This window comes from Schistocerca serialis, chromosome 7 (assembly GCF_023864345.2).
Source record: "Schistocerca serialis cubense isolate TAMUIC-IGC-003099 chromosome 7, iqSchSeri2.2, whole genome shotgun sequence".
Classification (NCBI taxonomy): Eukaryota; Metazoa; Arthropoda; class Insecta; order Orthoptera; family Acrididae; genus Schistocerca; species Schistocerca serialis.
Genome location: NC_064644.1, coordinates 332,826,589 through 332,853,338, shown reverse-complemented (window position 1 = coordinate 332,853,338; position 26,750 = coordinate 332,826,589). Strand labels below are relative to the sequence as shown.

The window sequence follows — 26,750 nt, the reverse complement described above, 5'->3', positions numbered from 1 at the left end:
GCACTGTGCACCCAGCAACAGAAAAGCAATTTGTAGAACTTAAATCCAACGGAATAACTACGATTAGTGACCATTCACTTGCAAAAGAGGAAGATTTGAAGTTCTAATGCAGATTCCACAATAACGTGGAGCAGAAGAGTTGGCGACATACACCTAAAAATATCTGGAATGCTTGAACTATAGTGTAGTGCTTGGAATAAAAGACAAAATTAAAAGGCTAGAGAAACTGAAATAAGGAATGAAGCTAAATGTTATGATCATACAAGTGATAGTTAATAGGAAAAGAATTAGATATGTATTAGAATTCGAGAACATACTTTCGTTGTTTTGGTCAAATTACTGGCTGGAAAAAGTTATATTTTTCGAATGTAGGTTTGAATAATAAGTTGAAAATTAATCTGGAAGTTAATCAAACTAAACCAAACAAATGCAGTCAGCTGTTTTCAGTTTAAATGTATATGCATTAATCAATAAATCATTTTAGAGCATATCTTGTTTCCTTATTTGCTGCTCCCATCAGAAATCATAAAAGAATCTTTTGTGTTCAAGAGATTTCGTCTGTATTTTGGATTATGACAAGACCACGTGATCATCACACTGGAGGCTACAAGATACTGCTAACGAATGAATGTTTTTTAACTATATGGAAGATTAAGCCTATTAAATGCCAACAAACAGTATTTAACAATACTGTGTCAATCACTTTTATGTGGTGTAAGATATCAGCTTATAATAAAACTGATGGGCTGTATTTAATAGCGTTCAGAAATTTATCTACTGCTGTCCAAGTAAACATTCCTGGAAATCAAGATAAAGAAAAAATTATTAACTATGTTCTCTCTGGCTACAGTTTTCATTATTTATCTGGAAATTATGTGGAAAGTTTTAACCCAGGGTTCAACAAAGATGATACATGTATAATACACAAGTGTCTTATTAAAGCTTGGGAAATATATTTTTCTCAGTACAGAATATTAATTTCCAAAATACTGTGTTATACTGATATTCTCATACAGTACTGGTTCCCAAGAATAATGTTATCCTGCAGGTATTAAGAAAAAGAACAAACGTGTCGAAGAGACTTAAACCTTATCGTATTAAAAAATCAAACTGTCCTATGATGGCATTTGGTTAAACATTAACTGCACTGGAATTCATGGAAAGCAGATGAAATTTAAGAAAATTAATTGTGATGGGGATCTAAGTCAGAACTTTCTGAGCCAGAATTGGTACACATTTTCCAACTTTATTGCAAAGAGACAATTCTACATGATGGGATGTTACAAGATTTAACGCCCCTAATGAAGACACCCTTCAGTTGAGTATGGAATGCGGGTACAATGGAGAAGAAAAAATTTGATGCACTTCATTAACTCAGAATTTTTATTGTTTCCACAGTTCAACCATTTTCAAATTTTACTTAAGGTACTAAGCTGGAAGGGTTTTCGTTTTGAAGATCTGTCCAAGAAACCTGCTAGATGCCTTGGGCGTCCTTTTGCGGTCTGGATCGTTGAAATCTACATAGTGAAGTCCAAATCTGGTGCTGAAAAATAGTAAAGTATAATATTTAACCAATCTGTAAGTAAAGTACAATGTAAATAAGGTACAGAATTTAAGCAAGCTGCTTATGAACTGAAGACATTTCTATGGCTGTGATTGCAGAATCTTTTTAGTTATCAAGTTAGCAGTAGTGCATGTAAGGGTCGTATACAAGATATTTGGACTGCATATCTACTACTGGCTGTATAAATTTTCTATGCCATCTAAGTTAGATACTGTGAGACCTTCATACTATGAAGTACTGACCAGAACGTTTGTGGGCAACAAAACATTTGTCTAGAGTTACTTACGTGAATCCTGTGCCCCACTCAAAGTTATCCAGGAGACTCCAGGCTGTGTAGCCGATGATGTCGACACCGTCCTTGTTAATAGCCTCCAGCATAGCAGCCAAGTATTCCTGTTAGCAGAGAAAGAAAACTTTATTTTCATAAATAGAAGCTACGAAATGTAATTAGTGGTAAATATGACGGAACCGCGTTTACAGGTAGAACAAATGCAACACTGTGTGTCCGTCATATTAACAGTGATGAAATGGTGTCGTACAACGTTTTCAATGTCTTAGTGTATCTGACTTATAGAGAACTCAGCTTCAAGTGTTCACTGATTACACAACAATTTTGTGTGTGTGGTTGTTTTTTATTTCTCCTGACTAACATTTGTGAGCTTGACGCGCCCACAGTGTTTCCGTACGTGCTATGCAACAGCAATGTTTTTCATCTATTTTCCAAACCTTTGATCTGAGTTTGGCTCTTCTATTTCTCCAAATGGCATCTTACTCAAGAGACACAGGAGAAATTTCTGACAATGTCCATTGCGTCAGATGAGCTGGACAGAATACTCACCTTGTAGTAGTCTATTCGGCCCTGGTCGTCGAGTTCTCCAGTGTCCGACCAGCCGTTCTCCATGACGAAGATCGGATAGCCAGGGTACCGCTGGGCGAGCCAGTTGAACAGCTTGCGGAAGGCCCAAGGAGTGCTCTGCAAGAATAATGCAGCAATTAGACAGCTTACCGAGTGTGCTGGCACGAAGGACAACGTAGAAATGTATAGGTGGTTCCCTTCGTCTTTTATCGCCTAGTATGTGAAACTGCTATACAATACTGCAGGCAGCAGAAATGTGACTTGCGATACCCTTAACATAAAAAATGTGGCCATTTGGTAGAGGAGGGGAAGACATTGTGCTATCTTGTAAGACACATAACGGATGTCGGACGAGGCAAGAAGTCAGCTATCACAGGAAAAGAGGGAATTCTCCGCTAAGAGGAGTCCACTGGTATGCAATATAAGCCTCAGGTTGGGGAAGAAATTTTTGATTATCTATATGTGGAGTACGACGTAGTACGGAAGTGAATCATGAGCTGTGGGATACACGCGAGTAATGGAATATGTGGAGAACACTGAGTAGAAGAAAGGACAGAAGGATAGCAAATGTGCTAAGATGTCAAGGAGTAGCTTCCATGGTACTAGAGGGAGCAGTAGGACATACAAACTGTACGAAGTACAGAAACTGGACTATACAGGGAGTTTCAAAATACTTTTACAAACTTTGCAGCTAGGTTCTTTACACCAATAAAAGAAAAAATGTCCACGTAAACATATTTCCAAAAATCCTTCGTTTTCGAGTTATTAATGAAAGTTAACAATTTAGGTGATTGGAGCTCATTAACACACAAACTCATAATAAATGAATAAAGTCCCTGTAGACAGCACCTGTATGACATGCTGGGAGAACGTATTCCAGCCCACATATTACACCTGTGTTGATGTCTAGCCTATTATGTAGCATGAGGAAAGCTATTGACCTATGTGTGTTGGTTGTGGAAATTTGTTATTTCACCTCTTCGATACGTTGCTTCTTCTGTAAACAGAACTTAAGAGACAAGTAAAGAATTCGGAGACAAACAACGGGTGGGCAGTTCGTGCCATAAACCATTGGGAGAAGTTTCCCCTGTGGGTGATCAGTAGGCGTAAGGGCTGCACACCTTGAAAATCGTAAAGATACATGACTTGCTCGTGAAGTATCCCCCTTGTTGAAGTTGGAGATGTACCACATTCCAGGGCCACATATCTTGCGCTGATGGCTGGCTCTTCTTTGATAGCCCGTAGGACGTGCTTTTCCTTGTCAGGCGTACAAGCAACACGTGGTCTTTTACGATCAATAGTTTGTGGTGCTACGGATCCGATCACGGCAACGCGGTGATACATAGCTCCAAAAACTGGATGAATCGGTTGTCTTCGGTCGGGAAACGCCGTCTGATAGAGCCTTGCAGCCTCGTTCCATTACAGTTCGTGTGGCTGTGCATAAAAATCATGTGTGCCTGGTCACGAAATGAATAATCTGCCATGTGTGAACGGAGCCCTCTTAGACAAAGCGCTACCTGTCGTAATTATACACAATGGACGCGTTGAGGACAGGAAAATAACGAATGCAAACAAGTATCGCCGGCAAGGCAACGCTATCTAGAATGCAACGAGTCAAATGGATGCATAGCTACGTGAGGGTGTTAGGTTATACCTGGGAAGTCACTCAACGTCAACTCGAAAGCAAAGATTTTCGGACATATGTTCATATGAACTTGTCTCTCGCATTGGTGTAAGGAACTTGCCTCCAAAGTTTGTCAGTCTAGTTTTGAAAACTCTGTATGCGAGAAATAGCCGAGGACTTCGGGTATAGTCTCCTCCAAGTCTCTCGTTCAGTTTCAGCAAATGTATCACAGAGCAGAGGCACAGTGTCCAAGACAGATAGATATGAGTGACTCTCTGAACAGCGATGCCACGAACCCTGAGCCAGCTGGAAGCCGCCTGCGGTGCGTCCGTGTATTCCCCGAGAACAACGCCCGCGTCGTAGTCCATGGAGGGGTCGTAGCCGCTGGAGCCGTCTGAGACTGGGTAGGCCGTGTAGTGGTTCAGTCCGTAGAAGTCAGACGTGCCTGGAACAGTGCGGTCCGTACTTAATACCTGATACAACATTTGTACAAATACAGAAGTTTCTTTGTTTACCTGTGCAACAAACAGACCGCAGTCAATACTTTATAAGTTGCACAAGCTAACAGATTTTTCTCTCAACGATAGAAAACGCAAAATACTGAGTTGTGTCAAGATTCACTGGCACCAAAAAAGTCTGAAAGGTAAGTTCACTACACTGGGTGCACATTAAATCTATTAAAATATCTTTTTATCTTATTTTCATTCCTGTGCAGTTTCTATTGCGAAGCTAATTTCAAATGTCACCATATGTAGCTCAGTGTGTTTGTACATCTTCGTTTTTACCATTGTCTAATTTAAAAATCCATTTTTATGGGCTGTAGGTTTATAAACATTTGAAAACGGCTTCATAGCAAAATTGCGAAATAATGAAAACAAAACAAAAGGATATTCTATGATATCTAAATGGAATCAGAGTGGTAGAATGGTGTAATTCTGGAATATTGACATATACATGGTGATATGTATATCTTTGAAATGGAGTCGTTTATTTCTAGTTGTTATACCGGATAAAGGTACGCATTTGAGTCTTGTGGGGTAAGATGTTAAAAGCGACCCATAACTACTACAAGTATGACAAACTAGCTATCAGTTCATGAAGATAATCCGTAGTATTGGACTGGTACTCCTAGAGAACATGTTATGAGCGTCTACACTGTGATAATAGCTGTACAGCGCACAGGAACGGCAGTTTCTTTGCTGCAATAAACAAAAGTTTCTTTTCGTTTCACGCTCGGATAGAGCTTTGGGAGAGTGATTGCTTGCACACTATTCTTCCACGTCTTATACACTGAAGAGTCAAACAAACAGATATACCTGCTTAATATCGTGTATGGCTCCTGCGAACACGCAGAAGTGCCACAGCACGACGTGCCATGGTCTGGACTAATGTCTGAATTAGAGCTGGAGGGAAATGACATCATGAATCCTGCAGGCCTGTCCATAAATCCGTAAGAGGATGAGGGAGTGGAGATCTCTTCTGAACAACACGTTGCAAGGCATATACTCAATAATGTTGACGTCAGGTGAGTTCTGTGGTCAGCGGAAGTGTTTAAACTCAGAAGAGTGTTCCTGGAGCCACTCTGTAGCAATTTTATGACGTGTGGGGTGTCTCATTGTCCTGCTGAAATTGCCCAAGTCCGTCGGAATGCGCAATGGACATGAATGGATGCAGGTGATCAGACAGTGTGCCTACGTACGTGTCGCCTGTCAGACATATCAGGGGCCCCATATCATTCCAACTGCATAAGCCCTACACCATTACAGAGCCTCTACCAGCTTGAACAGTCCCCTGCTGACGTGCAGGATCCATGGATTCAAGAGTTTGGCTCCATGCCCGTACACGCCCACCCGCTCGATACAATTTGAAACGAGACTAGTCCGACCAGGCAACATGTTTCCAGTCATCAACAGCCCAGAGTCAGTGTTGACGGGCTCAGGCGAGGCGTAAAGTTTTGTGTCGTGCCGTCATCAAGGGTACGCGAGTGGGCTTTCGGCTCCGATAGCCCGTGTCGATGATGTTTCGTTGATGGCCCACAACTGAAATCTGCATCAGTTTGCGGGAGGGTTGCATTTCTATCACTCTGAACGATTCTGTTAAAAGTCGTCGTTGATCGCGTTCTTGCATGATCTTTTTCCGGCCCCAATGATGTCGGAGATTTGATATTTCCCGGATTCCTGATATTCACGGTACATTCATGAAATGGTCGCGCGGGAAAATCCCCACTTAATCGCTACCTCGGAGATGCTGTGCCCATCGCTCGTGCGCCGAGTGTAACATCACGTTCAAACACACATCTTGATAACCTGCCATTGTAGCAGCAGTAATCGATCTAACTGAGCCAGACACATGTTGTCTTATACAGGAGTTGCCAACCGCAGCCCCGTATTGTGCCTGTTTACGTCTCTCTTTATTTGAACACGCATGCTTCCACTAGTTTCTTTGGCACTTCAGTGTATGTCTGGTTTTTATACGCATCGAATCTATGAGAATGTTATTTCAAAGCTTGATGCCTGTTTCTTGATTGTGCCCTGGTAACTCCACGAGAAATTAGCCGTTTTGCTGTGAGACTCTGTAAGCTGATATTTTTCATCGTTTCTGTTTTATTCGCACACACGTAAAATTAAGCTGTGCCTGTTCACTCCACGCTTCTTTGTATGTACTTGATGTTAAGGCATTCTGAAAGTGATAGGTCAAAGAAGATCAGCAATATCAATGAATCAAAGTATGCACCTCAAGTTACACAAAGTGTACCTACATGATTAGTCACTTCATGCCTCTCTAAGTTTTCATTTTCTGATATTTGTATGACATAACTGAATCCAGTAGTGACTCATTAACAGCGAAGCCAAAGATATTACTATCGCTTCATGTCGTCCAAAACTATACTTTTCTCTGTATTGTGGCCTAATTCCCAGTTTGATATTTTGGCAAGCATAACATGATGGTCATGATGGTAAGCTAGTATACGCAATTCCTTATTCACAACATTTATATTTGAGAAAAATCTGGCCCAGTAAAATAACCTGAAACACTGGAATACTCTAACCAAATTGCAGAAAAATTTTACAATATTTCCGAAATGCACGAGAGCAACATCAAGATAGAAATTTTGGTTTGGGTAAGACTGCTCCCTAACTTCTCTTTTCGAGACAATGTACTGTTCCATTATGAGAGACTTTCCTGTTTGATGGAAAAGAACAAGGAATAAAAACGATGAAGTATTCCTTGAGTGTACGTAGCTTGGTCCCTACGTCTCCTACTTGTGGGAAAGTGATTTGTGCGTGGCGTTCGAACATCATTAATCATAAGTATCTCTGGGGTTTCACAAGAACACTGCACGGAAACTGCAAGGCTCCCAGAAAACAGACACAAATCAGTGGCTAGAGCATGTCTCCCAAGTTTTGAATTTACGTTACAGGTGCTCAGTATAAGCATTACTCGCTATGTGGCAAAAATCAATACTTTATGCAAAATCTTACCATATGCTTCTCAACATGTCATGGTCAATATCAGTGACTGCACTAAGGATCCTTCCTTGTCACTTATTCAGATTTAGTGATGGTAGAGGCAGAGACTATCTTTTACATAACCCCACAATAAGAAATGACGTATACATAAGGCAGGTGGTTATAGGGACCACTAAAGAAGAGGAGCATTGTGATGGGGATTACGTCCAAACCAACGCTGAAGTAGTTGGATGCTGAGGTAACCACGAACGTCTGAAAAAGTATAGCGGAACACCATTATGTTGCGAAATGAAATCTCCACTGTCTTGCTGTAATCGTGCGGAATAAGCCACAGCCGCAGCATGATCAGGTACACAAAACCTGTCACAATCTTCTCTGTAAAGAAAAATGGTCCTTAAAGCTTTTAAAGAGGACATGGCACGAAAGAAGTTAACTTTAAGTGAATCATGAAAGTGTTCTACAATTTTTTATGGATTTTCTGTGCCAAATAAATGTATATTTCGAAAATTCACCTTTCCAGATATATGAAATGCGGCTTCATCACTGAAAACCAACTTTTATATATGTCTATGGAAGCTTTCAAGTAGTGGTCATCTGGAACCCTTGAACCTCTTACGAATAGTTCAGTATAATGGATGGTATTCAAGCTGGTACAAGCCCATCAGGCCAGGCTAACAGTAGATGCTGTGATGGGTATTGTTTACTCACCCCTGATGTATTCCACCTCTCGTGGTGTGAGCTCCACGAGTCGAGACCTGGGGTAGCCCGCAGCCTTACTGTTTGCCGCAATCCTCTGCTTCACCACCTCAGGCCAGTCTCCCTCGGCCGTGAAAATCGGGTGATTGTACAGGCCAGACTGGAACATAAATTCATTAGCTGAAGGCAGTTTTCAAAGTGCAGTATGTTACGCTAGTATTTCCTCCACATATACTGTCTTAATCTGCATAATTAAATGGTTGCATCTATATATAGTGTGAAAAATAATTTTGGCAAAATATATGGTATTTCTTTTTATTCTTGGAAGAAGTACTGAGGATAATTAAGTGCCAGGTAGCGCTATAGATTTGGAGCCTAGGAAATTTCTCAAGCGCTTGTGAGTATTAACCTACCGAAGGACAGAGTGTCCTGGCAATGACACATGTCTACCACACCATGGGCTATGCTTGACAACATCAGCGTGTCCAATTGTGACATGCTCCAAATTAAGGCAACATCAGAAGATCTCTGGTCACTTATATTAGATCCCTTCTAGCAAGCTGCTCGCCAGCAGAACTTACCAATTGGAATTACTTGCGACAGTTTCTGTGCTGCTGGACTCTTCCAGAATTCTCAGTGATCGAGTTGCAGACAAACTCTGGCTATGGAATAGGTTCCGAGTGGGACATTCACTGTAGTAAGTAAAACGTAAGATAGTTATTAATCTGAAGATTGTTTTGAATACCACGGTGTCCCACTAAGCATAGATCCTGTTGGAGGTGGTATGCTGTTTCAGTCCTCCATAACTGTACAGACTTTTATTTCGCCCCTGATCTTCAGACACCTTGTGACATAGATGTTTTATGTTGTGTGTGACTTCTCTAAAGTGCGGTCTGGACCTGACGTACAGAGGAGCATATCGTTTTGGTGAACGCTGATCTGCGGGGTAGCTAGATACTTAGGTCAGGCTTGAAAGAGACAATTTATTTGTTAGTAGGCGAAGCTAACAGATGTCCAAAAATCTAAATCTACATCTATACTCTGCGAACCACTGTGAAGTTTATGGCATAGATAATAAATGAAGGTTGTGGTAACAGACTGATTTATAGCATAGCTGAGGTCTACATTCGTTGTTGGCAACATTTGCGCCATATTTAATGCACAACATTGTGACACCATGTGAATTGTGCTTTGTTGTTATTTTAACCATATCTACTTCCGGTTTGTAGCCTCTGTAGCAAACATTCGCTTAATTCATAAAAGCACTTGTCTTTATAAATTTCTAAAACTGTAAATTACATTGAGAAACACTGTGGTGATGGTAGTGGTGCAATAGTTGAGAAACTTTATTTGCGTTCGGCAGTACTGTAGTTCAAATTTCCATTTAGGTGCTACATTTTATACACACAAACTATATTTTTCATCCACATTGATGTTTTTTCCTTTTTAACTAAACTGACTGAGGCAAATAGAGGGCTGGATCCAGTGAAGACGACGATTCAGATTTCGTACCCAATACATTCCCTTCCCGAGCTTGTGCTGTGTCATAAATTACCTTTCGTCGACGGGGTGATAAACCGCAATATTCCTATTCTTTTTGTTCAATTTTCGGATCATCCCAGCAGAAATTAGCTATTTTACGAACCTGAAATCACTAATATTCCGGTTATATGAAATAGTGAGAAGGGGCAATATCGGTAAGTAGCTGAATTATGTTACACGAAACCCTTGTATTGTGTCGAAATAACCAATTATGTTCTGAAAAGATCGATGTCATTTTTTAAATGGAGGCAAAAAATCGCAAAATGTTCTATGTATTTGTAGAACCTATCTGTATTATACTGATACAATGGCTCACATAAGCGATCAAAAGACATATTTACACTCTAGGAAAGAAACGACGTACAGGAAGGTATTATCTAAATGGAATGGAAATCGGTAAATGTGATGTATGTGTACAGAAAAACATTTTCAATTTGTGAAGCTCTTGGTCTTGAATAAATCATCCAATTTGTCTGAAATTGTAATTATTTGTGTGTCTGTACATGCAACTGACATCTACCTATCTCCTTCGTGGCACGGTACACCGTAAGAGTGTAGCTTTGTTATGCATGTTAATTCATGCATATAAAGACTGTAAACAACGCTAATAAAGTCATTCAGTGTGTTACATTCCATCTTTAATAGTATATGTTGACTAATCCTGATGATAAAATTTTGTCTTGTTATTATTAGAGATATAAGACACAAGAACAGTCCTTAGCGCATTGTCTCGTAATGAAAGAAAGGCTTAAGAAACAGTTCTACAGATTTAAGTTGTATTAACCTGGGATGAGTTGATATTAAAGTATCGTGTTAGTAAGAGCCTTCTTCCTCCGTCTGAAGCAAAGTAAACATCCTTATTGTAATACAGCGCTGCAGTGCTGTTGGGAAGAAAGTTTATAAGAATTCCTGGTACTTACGTAGAACTGCATCTTGCGTTCTGCTGCCTCAATGTCTGCTGCAGAATCGGTGGCAGGTTCGTACCACATGTTGTTAATTGTGATACCGACCTTTCCTGCGAAAAGAGAGGTACATGCCAGTCATACTGGTACATTCTGTACGATAGCTAAGAGAAATAATACACTAGACACTAACAGTTGGATAAAGTTTAAGTAGAACGATGTAAACAGAAAGAATTGGTACCATGCATGACAGTTTCGAAAGATAGGAAACTGTTATGAATGAAATATACATAACTAATGCAAATGGATATCATAATCCTAACTTCTTCAGAAGGAGTCGTAGATGATTTGAAAGTTATTCAGAAACTTCTCGAAAATGTGAAGAGCATTTTCAAGTTAAAGTTCGCTGAAGTTATTTACCATGGGCAAAATTAAATAGTAGTATGTGGTGTTGAGGCCTAAAGTTGGGAGCTGATGGCCTTTTAGCGGCCTAAATCACTAGTTATCATCATCATCAGACCCATAGTGTCACATCGATTCTCAGTTACACGAATTTTGGGGATAAAAAATTTGTGAATTCCGTTGGGGCGAATCAAATGTCATGTGAAATCTCTGTGCTGTGTCTAGCTTATTAGTTAACTCGATTTTTCGTACAGAACTTGCATATTCAGTCATCAGGTATACTCAAGTATATCTTATTGAATTGTTACCTAGTTGAACAGTGTGGCGCTGAGAACAGGATTTTGTACTGAGATGGTGTGTCATGTGAAAGGAAAATCCCTAAGTTTTTAAGGGAAATAATTACGAGTCGTTGTGTTTGGAAAATCTAATGGGATAATGCCAATGTGATTATGTAATAGGTAATTGTAAATTACGCTTATGGAGGCAATTTTTTTCTGTTCCTTATTATGGTATTCTACTATTAAATCAGAGCAACTAATCTTCAGGAATACTAATTTTAATAACGGAAATGGTAATAATTCCCAGCCCCTTCTAACTACGTATTTTTCTTTTACCTTTTACTTTTCTTCTATTTCTTTACCACCGCTACATTTCGGATATTAATGTTAATGTCTATGATTATTAGCACGCCACACTTTAGTGACATCAGAACGAATGTATAAACAGAAGATTAGATTAGATTAGATTAGTACTTGTCCCATAGATCATGAATACGACACTTCGTAATGGTGTGGAACGTGTCAGGTTAATAAAATGTGTCTATACAAGATATTACATTAGACAAAATATTACATGACACTCAATATCTTTTCTGTGGAGGTTGGGAAATTACCCACTTACTATATCCAAAGACTCATCTAATGAGTAGAAGGAGTTGCCATTAAGAAATTCTTTTAATTTCCTTTTAAATGCTATATGTCTATCTGTCAGACTTTTGATGCTATTAGATAAGTGACCAAAGACTTTTGTGGCAGCATAATTTACCCCCTTCTGAGCCAAGGTTAGATTTAACCTTGAGTAGTGAAGATCATCCTTTCTCCTAGTGTTGTAGCCATGTACACTGCTATTACTTTTGAATTCGTTCGGATTGTTAATAACAAATTTCATAAGTGAATATATATATTGTGAGGCTACAGTGAAGATTTCTAGCTCTTTAAATAAGTGTCTGCAGGATGATCTTGGATGAGCTCCAGCAATTATTCTTATACACGCTTTTGTGCAATGAACACTCTTTTACTCGATGATGAGTTACCTCAGAATATTATGCCATACGAAAGCAGAGAATGAAAATAGGCGTGGTAAGCTAATTTACTCAGATGTATATCGCCAAAATTTGCAATGAACCTAATAACATAAGTCACTGAACTCAAACGTTTCAGCAGATCCTCAGTGTGTTTTTTCCAATTCAACCCCTCATCAATGCATACACCTAAAAATTTTGAATATTCTACCTTAGCTACCGATTTCTGATCGATGTCTGTATTTATTAATGGGGTCATTCCATTTACTGTGTGGAACTGTATATACTGTGTTTTGTCAAAGTTTAATGAGAGCCCATTTGCAGAGAACCACTTAATGATTTTCTGAAAACCATCGTTTTTGGGTTAACGACTTGCAACGATCCGTGGCACAATGATTTTGCACTGCAGAAGTGAATAATGTTAAAAAGTGCGGCTTTATTCTACAAATACTGAGTTCGGTAGAATGTACAAAATTCGAACTAATCAACAGTAATTAATGTTAAAATTGGCGTCTTTATTCTACAAATACTGAGTTCGGCAGAATGTACAGAATTAGAACGAATATCTAAGATTACAAATTACACTTTTAACAGACCTACACGACCCTTTACGTGATCTGCAATTCGAACGTTAGTTGCTTTCAGCATCGTGTTAACATCTAAACTCGGTGGATTTTGTCTTATAGCTTGAGCTAGATTGTCTCCTAACACCAGCGATTATTAGATTATGTTCTGCAGAAGATCAAATTCAGGAAAGCACTGTTGGGTTTCCTTTAAAAAGAAAGAGGGAATGCAAAAAAATTTCAAAATTGGAATGGAGTACTGGCATGAGATTCAATTGTTTACTGGGAGATAAGCTTACTATTCCTCTTTAACAGTACTATATTCTGTAACACTGGTTATCGAAGTTGATTGTGCAATAATGCTATTTTGTCTTGCACAGCGATCGTGAGAGGAAGATGTGGGTGCACACAGAAAGTCATTTTCCACTCGCCACATTTGTAAATGGAGTAGAATAGGGACTGGCAAATGTACTCTCCAGTATGCGTTATACAATGAGGTGCGTACGTAAATGGGAGATCTACCCGAAAAAACTTATAGGCCTCACCTGTCGAGGTCCGTCGCTATATGGCTTGCGTGAAATGAGAAAGGTTCTAATAAACTCCTCAAAATGATTCAGGACTTCATTTATCGGTTCCCTTAATACGGATAATCAAGTTCGAATACACAAGCTCACATTTGCCTCTCTCCTCGTCAACAGAGCCACCTTTTACCTTTCTGGGTCTCTCGGTACTTCTCGTCGTAGAGGCGGTAGGCGCCGGCGTGTGCCATGAGCACGGTGTAGGCCGCCATGTAGTCTCCCACGCCTGACGAGTTGATGCCCGGGGCCATCGTGAAGCCTCCAGAGTAGCCGCCCACGAAACTGGCCGGCTCGTTGAATGTTTGCCACCACTTCACCTGCACGCACAACATGTGGTTCGTTCATTAAACATGATTATAGATCACATTCTATGTTTGTTTATTATAATTCATTGGATCTCACCTGATGCTAATTGTGTGGTAGACCAATAAATGTCTGATACCTACAAGCAACAAGTGGTTGAGTAACGCCACAAAAGACACGCTAGTGAGTGTAAACTATGAGATGAGGCCATCTGCAGATGGGACGAAGATCAGATACGACTAGACGACGAAACCAGAAAGCCAGGCACCACACTATTTCAGTAGTGTGCACGTGAGAGGGCGGGTGGCGGGCCAGTATACAGTAATAAGCAGCGTTGTAGTATGTGACATTCCAGCCGATAGCATCACTGTGGGCACCTGTCTGTAGCATGCACCTAGTGGTGTGTATAGAATATTTAGCGTTGCTTTTCGAGTTAGTTTAGGTCTGATGAAGTCACCTCGTCACTGTGATCTTAATTCCGGGTGGCATAAGGAAAACGCTAGAACCATTAAATGAAGAAGCAACAGTGACTGTTCCCCGAACACATGAATTGTTTTCTAAGGACAGTCAGAAGTAAAAACAGTGGCCCAATGTTTTACTGCATTAAAATTTTGTTGATGTGAACAGCTTCATCTGGGAGCATTGCAGCTAGCTCTGAAATCGATCACGACACGATAAACGAACCAGAAGATCATTTTTGCAGTCAGAGGTACATTTATTCGTTAACTCATGATAAGACAGTGTTCTCACCTACTATCGCGGTTGCAAGTTTCAGTACATCTATTTTATCAGAATAGAACTCTCGTTGCTTTGCTACTAGTTTCTCTGTATCAAGACAGCGTCGTTTCTATTAAGCTACATATTTTTAGTCTGGAGCGACTAACTGTTGATGGAAATGTCTTTTGCCCTATATTGCAGTTGTTAATTCCAACGTAATATTGAATAATAAGATACATGTATAGTTGTACGTCGGTTTTGTAACACCAGAACATTCTTTCGTCGCTTACCCTGTCGCCGTAGTTGTCGTAGAGCACTCTGGCGTACTCAACAAAGTAGTCTGCCAGCCTAGGGTTGGGCCACCCCCCGATGTCCTGCAGTGTCTGTGGCAGGTCCCAGTGGAACATCGTTACCTGCAAAAAAATATATACGGCATCGTGTGACGTCACTTTTGGTTTTGATCTAATGTCAAGGTACAGAAACCGGATCACTGAGGTTGCTCTTACCACTGGAATGATGCCGTTGGCGATCAAGCCGTTGATGACCTTGTTGTAGTAATCGATTCCCTCCTGGTTGATGTTGTTGACGTCTCCAGTGGGGAGGACTCTGGGCCACGATATGGAAAAGCGGTATGCGTCCACCTGCGGCACAAAAATAACGCTCTCAGAGTCGGTTCACGTTTGTCGTTGTCCCTACACATCATTATCGAACTTCAGCGGTAGGGTTACTTTTGCAGAACCCAAACACCTGCTTGTATCCTACTGTTGTTGTGATCTTCAGTCCTCAGACTGGTTTGATGCAGCTCTCCATGCTAATCTATCCTGTGTAAGCTTCTTCATCTCCCAGTACCTACTGCAACCTACATCCTACTGAATCTGCTTAGTGTATTCATCTCTTGGTCTCCCTCTACGATTTTTACCCTCCACGCTGCCCTCCAATACTAAATTGGTGATCCCTTGATGCCTCAGAATATGTCCTACCACCCGATCTCTTCTTCTAGTCAAGTTGCGCCACAAACTTCTCTTCTCCCCAATCCTATTCAATACCTCCTCATTAGTTAGTGATCTACCCATCTAATCTTCAGTATTCTTCTGTAGCACCACATTCCGAAAGCTTCTATTCTCTTCTTGTCTAAACTATTTATCGTCCATGTTTCACTTCGATACATGGCTACACTCCATACAAATACTTTCAGAAACGACTTCCTGACCCTTAAATCTATACTTTATGTAAACAAATTTCTCTTCTTAAGAAACGCTTTCCTTGCCATTGCCAGTCTACATTTTATATCCTCTCTACTTCGACCATCATCAGTTATTTTGCTCCCCAAATAGCAAAACTCCTTTCCTACTTTAAGTGTCTCATTTTCTAATCTAATTCCCTCAGCATCACCCGATTTAATTCGACCACATTCCATTATCCTAGTTTTGCTTTTGTTGATGTTCATCTTATATCCTACTTTCAAGACATTATCCATTCCGTTCAACTGCTCTTCCAAGTGCTTTGCTGTCTCTCACAGAATTACAATGTCATCGGCGAACCTCAAAGTTTTTATTTCTTCTCCATGGATTTTAATGCCTACTCCGATTTTTTCTTTTGTTTCCTTCACTTGCTCTATATACAGATTGAATAACATCGGGGAGAGCCTACAACCCCGTCTCACCCCCTTCCCCACCACAGCTTCCCTTTCATGTCCTTCGACTCTTATAACTGCCATCTGGTTTCTGTACAAATCGTAAATAGCCTTTCGCTCCCTGTATTTTACCCTTGCCACATACAAAATATGAAAGAGAGTATTCAAGTCAACAATGTCAAAAGCTTTCTCCAAGTCTACAAATGCTAGAAACGTAGGTTTGCCTTTCCTTAATCTTTCTTCTAAGATAAGTCGTAAGGTTAGTATTGCCTTACGTGTTCCAATATTTCTACGGAATCCAAACTGATCTTCCCCGAGGTCGGCTGCTACTAGTTTTTCCATTCGTCTGTAAAGAATTCGCGTTAGTATTTCGCAGCCGTGACTTATTAAACTGATAGTTCGGTAATTTTCACATCTGTCAACTTTCCTAAAATAGGCTCTAAGTCGTTCCCTTTCTATTTCTATTTCTATTTCTCGTTCTGTCCGTAGACGTCCGAATGGAGTCCGACTGACCGCCGTGTCTTCCTCTGCCAATTACGTCAGAGGATGCCGTTTGGAGAGGCATGTGGAGCTGGACAGTAGCCTACTTATGATTCAAAACCATACTGCAGTCAAAACGAAATTTAAGTTTTTACATCTATTATCTGGCTGTGTAAGTAATTTCGAAGATCGGAGGAAGGTAACGGCATACCATCACGTCTAGTGAAGCGTTGTAGTGTTCAAACCAATCCTCAGATTGATGATATGGTAACTTAATTTCATTTTGTTATTACTAATATAGATTCGCCCTCGACATACCTAAGCAGTCTTCTTTTTGTAGACCAGTGCAATTTTATCTTACATTCAATGTCCCACATTGATTATTCCACTCGTTCCTCCTTTTTCCTATGAAATTCTCATTATTTCTCGTTTTCTTTCCTACACCATTCCTCTTGCTTCAGCTTTCTTCTTCCTTTGTCGCTATTTCTGTGACGATGTCATCAATTAAAGCACCTGATTCTCTTCCTATTTTTGCAATGGGGATTGTTATAGCCAATGTGCTGGCTGATATAACTTCTGCGACATTAAAAACATATTTGCGCCTATTTTCATATAGCTCTCATTTTAGACGCTTTATTGTGTTCATTATTATTAGCATTAGTATTATTATTATTTCTACTATTGATAATATTATTATTATCGTAATGATGATAATAATGTTAATTAGAGTCGTATAGAGCTCTATTTGAGAAACTGGTTCCACTGTTTATATAGAGAAATTAAGAAGGAATGCTTGAATGTCTGTGGGGATGGCTAAGACGACAAACTAGCCAAGAAATCTAAATACATAAATAAATAAAATAAACGGAATCGACACACAACAGCCGAAATGTTAAGAAAATAATATGCCAGACGGGCCAGTTTCATTATAGGACCGCCGCGCAGACGGGCAAGTACTACTTACAAACGTACTGTTGCCTCTATTCCTCTGAGAGTCAAACGACGACTAATGATTAAATGATGTAAGCGAGTTACGTTAGTATGGAACAAATTTCTGTAAACAGATCTTTAAACGGTTAAGTATATACTTTTATGATTCAGAATATCGAACCTTTTGTAGAAATACCTTCATAACTTTTTATTCCTTCATCTCCATTAAGTGAGGTCTAGTTCAGCTATTCTAGAACAACTCATTTTTTAAACTATTCATTTAAATAACAAGTTAATTAACCGAGTTCTCCATTTGCGCCTGGCAGAATACGCCAAAATTTTCGACAAAAACAACACTTTCCTAAAATTCTGGAACTATTATTTATTTAAACTTGTATCTTTGTCCCTGGTGAGGACTCTTTGCCGTCAGATGAGCTGACGATTGGTGCTGTTGAACCCTTGCTCTCTGATTACTCATCTTGTGGTTCTGTGACACTTCTGCTAGCCTAAGTGTACTTCCTGGACAAAAGGGTATGGCATGGAATGGCAGACTTGTAGCTTAGGAACAGTATTAGAGCGAAATGCTACGTTCATCAAATTATACGTAGCAAAGCAATCGTAGTGGAAGATAATGTAGTCAGAGAATTTGATGGCGAAACGTATTACATGTATTACTCGTTATACAGGGTGATTCAAAAAGAATACCACAACTTTAGGAATTTAAAACTCTGCAACGACAAAAGGCAGAGCTAAGCACTATCTGTCGGCGAATTAAGGGAGCTATAAAGTTTCATTTAGTTGTACATTTGTTCGCTTGAGGCGCTGTTGACTAGGCGTCAGCGTCACCTTTCTTCGAAGGTGCTACTGTAATTGGACTACAGTATCTGGAGATGTTAGAGAATTGGCTGTTCCCTCAGCTCGAACAAGAAGCACAACAATTCATATTTCAGCAGGATGGAGCGCCACCACATTGGCACTTATCTGTCTGTAACTACCTGAACGTCAACTACCCGAGGCGATGGATCGGCCGCCAGGCAGCCCGTGACAGAGCACTTCATCACTGGCCTCCAAGAAGCCCTGATCTTACCCCCTACGATTTTTTCTTATGGGGGTATGTTAAGGATATGGGGTTTCGGCCACCTCTCCCAGCCACCATTGATGATTTGAAACGAGAAATAACAGCAGCTATCCAAACTGTTACGCCTGATATGCTACAGAGAGTGTGGAACGAGTTGGAGTATCGGGTTGATATTGCTCGAGTGTCTGGAGGGGGCCATATTGAACATCTCTGAACTTGTTTTTGAGTGAAAAAAAAAACCTTTTTAAATACTCTTTGTAATGATGTATAACAGAAGATTATATTATGTTTCTTTCATTAAATACACATTTTTAAAGTTGTGGTATTCTTTTTGAATCACCCTGTATAATACAGAAACTGACTTTTTTTTCTTCCTTGGTTAATGGTTACATCATGCTGGCGTCATAATTAGTCATATGTTTTTCCATTTAATACGACAGATATACTGCTTGGCAATTCCTAAGGAACAAGTGGACTGGAATAATCACGGGCAATGATGGAATACATGATACACAGTGAAAGAGATGGAGTGGCATATTCATAACGAAAATTGGTGCGGACTTCACGACATGGGGAAGCAGGATAACAGGCATAAATAATGTTCATGTTTGACACAGGTCACACGGCCAACATAAAGTTCGATATCGGACTCTCAGTAAGGAATATGTTGTTCTTGGGCAATAATACACAATTTGCACCTGTTACTCATGATGGCTACAGAACTAGTGAGGAGTCCTTGGGGAATATTGTGCCATTCGCTTCTCAAAGAGGTTTTCGGTTCTTTCCCGGTTCGGGGAGGTGGTGTCTGTTGAGAAACATAGCTGCCAGAGCATCCCAGGCATGCGCTATAGAGTTTAGATGCGGAAAGTACGTAGGCCAATCCATGAGTTCAATATCTTGACTTTCCAGTGCATCAGACACCTCGACGGTTTTGTGTGGGCTGGCGTTGTCACCGACAAAGAGCAAGTCGGGACCTGCTGCATCACTAAGCAGACGGACATGATCTGGAACAATCCCCATGCTTTACAGCTGTCCTGTAAGACTATACCGCACAAGGATATGCAGCGGTGTTCGGCCGTTGTGCATATTGCCTCCCCACACCATATCACCTAGGCCGTGCCTATGACGTTCATGAACATTCTGTGGTGTTTTACTTGTTACCCTTTCTCTCCACACTTACCAGTGGCCAGAATCATTTGTCATAGTAAAGCAGGATTCGTCGGAGAACATCACACCGGACCACTTTTTCTGACCCAACCAACACGTTCCCTGTACCAACGACTTCTTCCTCGACGATGGCATGACCGAAGTCGATTGCATTTAAAAAGCTTCCATTCACAGAGACGCGGGTACCGGTAGTGGCTGCCGGGTCTGCAGCGATTTGCCTAAGAGTGAGACATCTGTTCATTTTTCCCACTGGGGCAACGTATCGATCCTCTTGTGGTGTGGTGGTCCGGCTGCAACCACAACATACTTTCGTATAGCATCTTCATCTTCAGTGGCCTTTGACACTTTGACCGGCTTCTAGCATTCCAACTTCTCGTCCACGATCGTAACCACTTAGATGATGTCTTGAAGACGTGCTGCCGTACCACATGGAATATCGCGCTTATTGGTTCCACAACAACCTTCGTCAGACTCTGAGCTGCATGAACTGTCGAATGCACATAGAGCGTGCTTGCTCAGACTTCGCTGCAGTTAATACGTCCCGACCTCTACATTTCCTTCTACTGTTATTGGCTGGACGTTCCGCAGCATTTGCCGGTTGTGCCCATAGACCATAAATAACATAGACCGCGCATGTCCTTATCTCTGCCGTGTTAACTCTTGAAACCAACATCTAAGCCACGCGACTCAGGGCAGAAAGCCAATCCTGTCATTACGCGCCGTGTGAAGTGGAGCTGACCGTCACAGTTTCTCCCATGTATAGCTGAAATCAAGCATTGATTTTGACAAATCATCGAATTGTAGTACTACTCTTACACATACAGTAGCGCAGTTAGCCTAGTTTCTACGAAATTCCTGATAATAATGCTGTGGTTATCGTTTTTACATGAAGTCAAGTTGAAATGTATTGAAAGCTCTTCTAACAAGAGACAGAATCACTGTTCTTTAGTGAATACTTTTTTTTTTGCACTTGAATCTGTATTCTCCGCTTCTATAGAAGTGCAAGACAAAATAACAATTTCGAACGCAGCATTAGTTTTTTAACGATTCCACAAGAATATGTGGGAAATGCTTGAGTAAGCTTCTGTAAGAAAGGAAATTCGTTTATGTGCCTAATGTCAGGTATTTACCCAAAATAAGCAAGTATGTTTCCTGACTTTTGCTTAACACAGTACAGATACCGAAACGATGTCAAGGTAAGAAGCGTAATATATTAAAAAACGTTGATTATACTAATGTAGTGAGCTAGATGTTAACGATATGTCGTCTCAAAATCTTAGTTGTTTACGAGGTTTTACATCCAAGGGTCAACATCAATATTAACTTTCGACTTATGGAAATACTTCTGCAAGTATTTTAAAGTAATTCACTTACACAACTGGGATTTTCGTCACTTTGCCTAATCTGTAGACTACAAAACAACTGTATACTCTGAGCATATGTGAAGGTAATTACTTCTGCATCTAATAGAAAGCACAACATTTGATCTGTAACAAAAATGTCGTAAATTGTGCACTATAAATGCTTAACCCTCTAATGGTAAGGTTGGGGTTGGATCCGACCCCAGCGAGTCTGTTTTGTTTATAACTCCCCACTCCCGTTTCTGAGAGCGCTGTGGTTCCAGCTACCCTACCAGCCAGTCGTCCCGAGAACGCCGAAGAGGCCACGTCAGTCTGGTGAGTGGCCTGCTGCTTCCCTCACTATCCGAAACCTACATTACCCGTGCTCGGGTTGGATCCGACCCCACCTTACTGTTTACGTCACACTTATTAGTTTCTTTTGTGGGGAGGATTCAACCCCATATTGATGTTTATATTACATCTAAGTTTTGTTTTCTCTTCCAGTATCTTACTAAAATGGCGCATCATCTCCTTAGAACTCCTGAGGAGATATACAACGAGTTTCCCCGACAGGAGGCTGAGCCAGAGAATGGCGACAATATCGATGCAGAAAACTGTTCAGAAACCACCTATTACATTATGTGTACAAAGACATTTATTATTGAGAACTTTATATTTCGAAACTGCTGACACTATAATTATTTTCTACAAGTAGTAAGAGATGTTTCTCATTTAGTTCCTATCTTTAGAAATTCTAAAGCACTCAAATTCCTAGTTGATGACTGAATCTATTGATTTTTACTATGTTTTCAATAATTTTATAGAGAATATTTCTATTAAGGTATTTTTTGCAATCAAGTTCCTATTTTTTTCCAAAGTACTTTATATTCTTACTTATTGACTATAAAAATAAAAAAACGTGTTATAACAAATATTATATATGTTTAATTGATAATAAAACTTTTTCCCATTATTCATTTTTTATTTTACCCCGAAAAATCGATATTTGGAGGGTGGGGTCTGAGCCAACCCCACCTTACCGTTTACGTCAGGAAACTTCACCTTACCGTTAGAGGGTTAATGACATGCTTGGCTTCGTGCCCCGAGTCACGTGACTTAGATGTTGGTTTCAGTAAAATGACGTCATGTGCAGTATATGGTATCTATGGTGTGGTGTCACCGCCAGACACCACACTTGCTAGGTGGTAGCCTTTAAATCGGCCGCGGTCCGTTAGTATACGTCGGACCCGCGTGTCGCCACTATCAGTGATTGCAGACCGAGCGCCGCCACACGGCAGGTCTAGTCTAGAGAGACTCCCTAGCACTCCCCCCAGTTGTACAGCCGACTTTGCTAGCGATAGTTCACTGTCTACATACGCTCTCAATTGCCGAGACGACAGTTTAGCATAGCCTTCAGCTACGTCATTTGCTACGACCTAGCAAGGCGCCATATTCAATCACTATTCTGAACAGATAATATTGTGAATCATGTACCGTCAAGAGCGACGTTCATCATTAATGGCTCTGAGCACTATGGGACTTAACACCTATGGTCATCAGTCCCCTAGAACTTAGAACTACTTAAACCTAACTAACCTAAGGACATCACACAACACCCAGTCATCACGAGGCCATCATTAATGGATTAAAGTTAAGTATCAAACTAATTACCTCCGCTCTCTGAATTCTAATTCCTTGTCATGTTCCAGACCTCACGCCAGCCTGCGTGAGCTAAAACGCGTGCATTTCGGCCTCCTCTAGTAACACGGTGTTGGCTCTTCTGCCAACACAACGTATGGTCTATGGTTGTACCATACCAATTGGCAGTTGTTCCTTAGCAGGTGTCGGTCATGCCGTAGCAACTGCCAAGTGATGTAATTAGTCAGTCAACTCTTAACGAAAGCTATCAGGCGAATAATGTTCTTAATTTTCAGTTTATCTAGAGAACTGAAATCAGTGTTGACATTTCAAGCTGCGCACTACAAGCATCGTCAGTTGACAGATTGCTACGAATCCCGAAACTGCTGCGCTGTCGTTCTGTATATCAGTAAATAATGAATCAAAAATCACACTAGGCATTAAAATAGTTTTGTAGAGCATCACCACTATGTCGTAAGATTAACACAACTGCGAACAACACTCACGTTCATATCCTTGGCGAGCTGTATGTCTATCTCGTACTTGTGGTAGGAGTCACACGCCACGTCGCCATTGCTGCCATCAGTGGTTATGTTGGGAATTGTGTGGAACATGCGGTCGAAAATGCCCTCACCCTTGCCTGCAACACAGATTGATCAACAGTTAAAAGATGGTACAAAGGAAAAATAATAAGTACGGATAGTTATTTTTGCCCTCCATCCACCAACTTCCATTAAATATCACTCTGCATGGATTCCTCGTGAATGTATCTTAGGATACTGGCGGTTAGCAAAACCTAACATAAAACCTTAGAATGAGAATAGTATTTGATCTACTAAATGAACTCGGATAGACGAGTATTTGTGGATAACTATATGCTCTCCAGAAAAGAACTTACGTACCATTGTTCTGATGACTTTTGTCACCTCCGTGAGCCTTGATAATTCATCTACATCTACATGCATAGTCCGCAAGCCACCGTACCGTGCGTAGCGGACTGCAGCCTGTGCCACTACTAGTTAGCAATTAAAAGACGGTGCAAAGGAAAGGTAATAAGTACCAGTAATTATTTTTGTTCTCCATCCGCCAGCTTACATTAAAGAACACTCTGCATGGATCCTTCGTACATATTTCTCAGGATGCTGAGGGTTAGCGAAACCTATCATAAAATCTTTAGAATGAGAGTAATATTTGGTTTACTAAATGAACTCGGCTGGACGAATATTGCTGGATGAAATGTATGCTCACCAGAAAAGAACTTAGGTACCATTGTTCTGACAACATTTGTGACTTCCTTGAGCCTCGATAATTCCTGTGAAGTGCGGAAAATTTGTATGTAAGGAAACCACACCACAAAAATTCGTGTGCATTTGGCACGTTAAGTGACTATCGGCTCTGACGTTGTTTCAGGTCCTACTGAAGATTTTCACAAAGGTTAAAGTTTTCTGTAGCAGCCCCGAGGTTTGATTGCTCCTGAAACTTCCTCACAGCAATTAGCCAAAGATTTAGACAGATGGATATGAAAATCGGCATCTTAGATGACGGATTTGGTAATGGAAAAGAAAATTGGAAATTTGTGGTAAGTTCCTAAGGGACCAAACTGCTAAGGTTATCGGTCCCTAGGCCTACACACTACTCAATCTAACTTAAACTAACGACACCACACACACCCATGACCGAGGGAGGACTCGAACCTGCGACAGGGGTAGCCGCGCGAGCCGTGGCAAGGCGCCTCAGACCGCACGATTTATCAATGTTACGATCACTGTTAACATGACGAGGAATTCTGATAAACTATGTTGTCCAGCAGTTCGATGTAGCCTTTATGACACGGCCTGGACCCAGTAACCCAATTCCACGTCATTAAAACATCGGAATGCCTCCCGCACCTTGCAGCATTGGCAGCCAATAAAGTTACTCCAGAAGACTTTCTATCGTTTGCGAGTAACACGATGCCATGAATCCATCGCATACTCGAAAATATTTTCAAAGAAATACGTTTCCAGTCTTTCAGAATCAGTTGTCAGTATATCTTCCTTCTCCTTTCTGCCATCAATTATCTCCGGTTGCTTATTTAGTTTTATTTCTCGATGAAGAGGGTGGATAGTTGTGTGTTCCCTGTTTATCAACTTCGCTATATTCACTTACTGAAAGAAGTATGACCGCCTTCACAAGTTGCACACGAGAATGGTCTTTCACCTTATTTCTGTCTTTGAAGAAAAAAGATCAAGTTGGTGGTTAAGCGTTGGTAAAGCCGAATGTTTCAGATGACGGAGACAAAGAATTCTTACCGCCTTCATTCCAGGCGCCCTCCACCTGGTAGGACGCTGTAGCAGCTGCGAAGATGAAGTCCTTGGGGAATTTGTTGGGAGGTCCTCGTGCTCCAGGTCTTCCCGGGCGACCCAGGACACCGGCTGCCAGAAGCAAGAGCAAGCACACGGAGGACCTCATCTTCATCGTTGTGATCTGCTTGTGTGTGTGCCGTTTTATATTCTACTTCTCTGGCTAATCTAGCTGTAAGACAGCTTCCAGTGAGATTTGAGTACTCAATGTCGATCAAAGGATCACAGAAATTTTTTGCTGGGCGTGGGTGTGACCTTCGTAACATCTTGTTTGTAGTCCGTCTTTGTGGCACGAGATGCCTGTTTGATGAGCTCGAACTGTAAACCAAAAGTAAGCAAACTCTGTTTTTGTTGCGGTGACGAGAATTATGGTGTACGATAAGCCCAGCGAATAATTTACCCCGGTGTTTACTTCAAACGGCAGTTTATCTGCCGCGAGGTGTTTTGCACAGTCACTGGACCTGCCTTACGTTTCCTTATCTCTTGGTAAAACGCGTTAATATCCCAGAGCGTAGGCAGTGGCTGAGCTCATACGGCGCGATAAAAGACGTCGAAAAGACACGCCTCCTTTCTCAAAAATGGTTCAAATGGCTCTGGGCACTATGGGACTTAACGTCTATGGTCATCAGTCCCCTAGAACTTAGAACTACTTAAACCTAACTAACCTAAGGACATCACACAACACCCAGTCATCACGAGGCAGAGAAAATCCCTGACCCCCCCGGGAATCGAACACGGGAACCCGGGCGCGGGAAGCGAGAACGCTACCGCACGACTACGAGCTGCGGACGCCTCCTTTCTCTCAGCCGCTCCCCCGCAGAGGCTGCGGTGACTGACCTGTCAGTTTATCATCAGTTTTCATGCGTTTTCATCGGTTCCTGGGTGTATACGTTTCCACCACAGACTGCTTCTACCCGCGTAGTTCAGCTGCGGTAAACAGCGGTAAAGAATAGTGTAGAGTGGTCAATCTTTTCTGCTGGATAAAAATTCAAATAAGAATTTCGTTTTGGAAAGTTTTGAAGGTCTGATATTTATGTTTGTTCTACGTAGTAGGCACGCGTTTTTACTGTAAGCAAATAACCGTTAAATTCTGTGAACCCCACAAGAAATCTGATTTTGAAATGAAATAATCCCTGACTCTGTTGCAGTTAGGTACTGAAACAGTTTCAGTGGCGATAAGTGAAAATTTGTGCCGAACTGAGACTCGAACCCGGATTTTCCGTTTCTCGCGACTGGTCGGCTTGACCACCTCGGCTATCCGGACACAATTCCGGTCCCATCCGAATTCCCATCTCGTCACACATTAATGACGTAGCGCCCTCTCTCCGCCACTGCTCACCAGCATTCGCTGGAGCCCGGCAAGAGTATAGCACAGAGAGTGCATATGCAGCGGAGAGATCTTATGTTTTCTCAGTCGTCTACTTTCCAACCGAATGGGTCACGAGCTCTAGAGAGGCGCTGCAGGCGATGTCGTACTGTTACCAAAGGTACTTGCGTCGGTCATCTGCTGCAATAACTCATTAACTTCAAATTTCGCCGCACTCTTCTAACGGATACATTTATCGTACATCCCACATTGATTTCTGAGGTTATTTCACGCTGTGTTTCTTATCTGTATCATCTTG

At 41.0% G+C, this 26,750-nt stretch overlaps 1 protein-coding gene across 1 annotated transcript; it reads right to left on the bottom strand.

Moving 5' to 3' along the window:
• Positions 1-1,428: 1,428 nt before the first annotated feature.
• LOC126413068 (myrosinase 1-like) lies at positions 1,429-25,234 on the bottom strand. The gene is made up of 11 exons (XM_050082965.1): positions 25,075-25,234; positions 23,290-23,423; positions 15,024-15,158; positions 14,808-14,930; positions 13,631-13,814; positions 10,673-10,767; positions 8,223-8,370; positions 4,341-4,489; positions 2,403-2,537; positions 1,851-1,957; positions 1,429-1,543 (listed from the first exon to the last, which is right to left on the bottom strand). Exons 1-11 carry the CDS (start codon positions 25,232-25,234, stop codon positions 1,429-1,431), a joined length of 1,485 nt encoding a protein of 494 aa, XP_049938922.1.
• Positions 25,235-26,750: the final 1,516 nt, after the last annotated feature.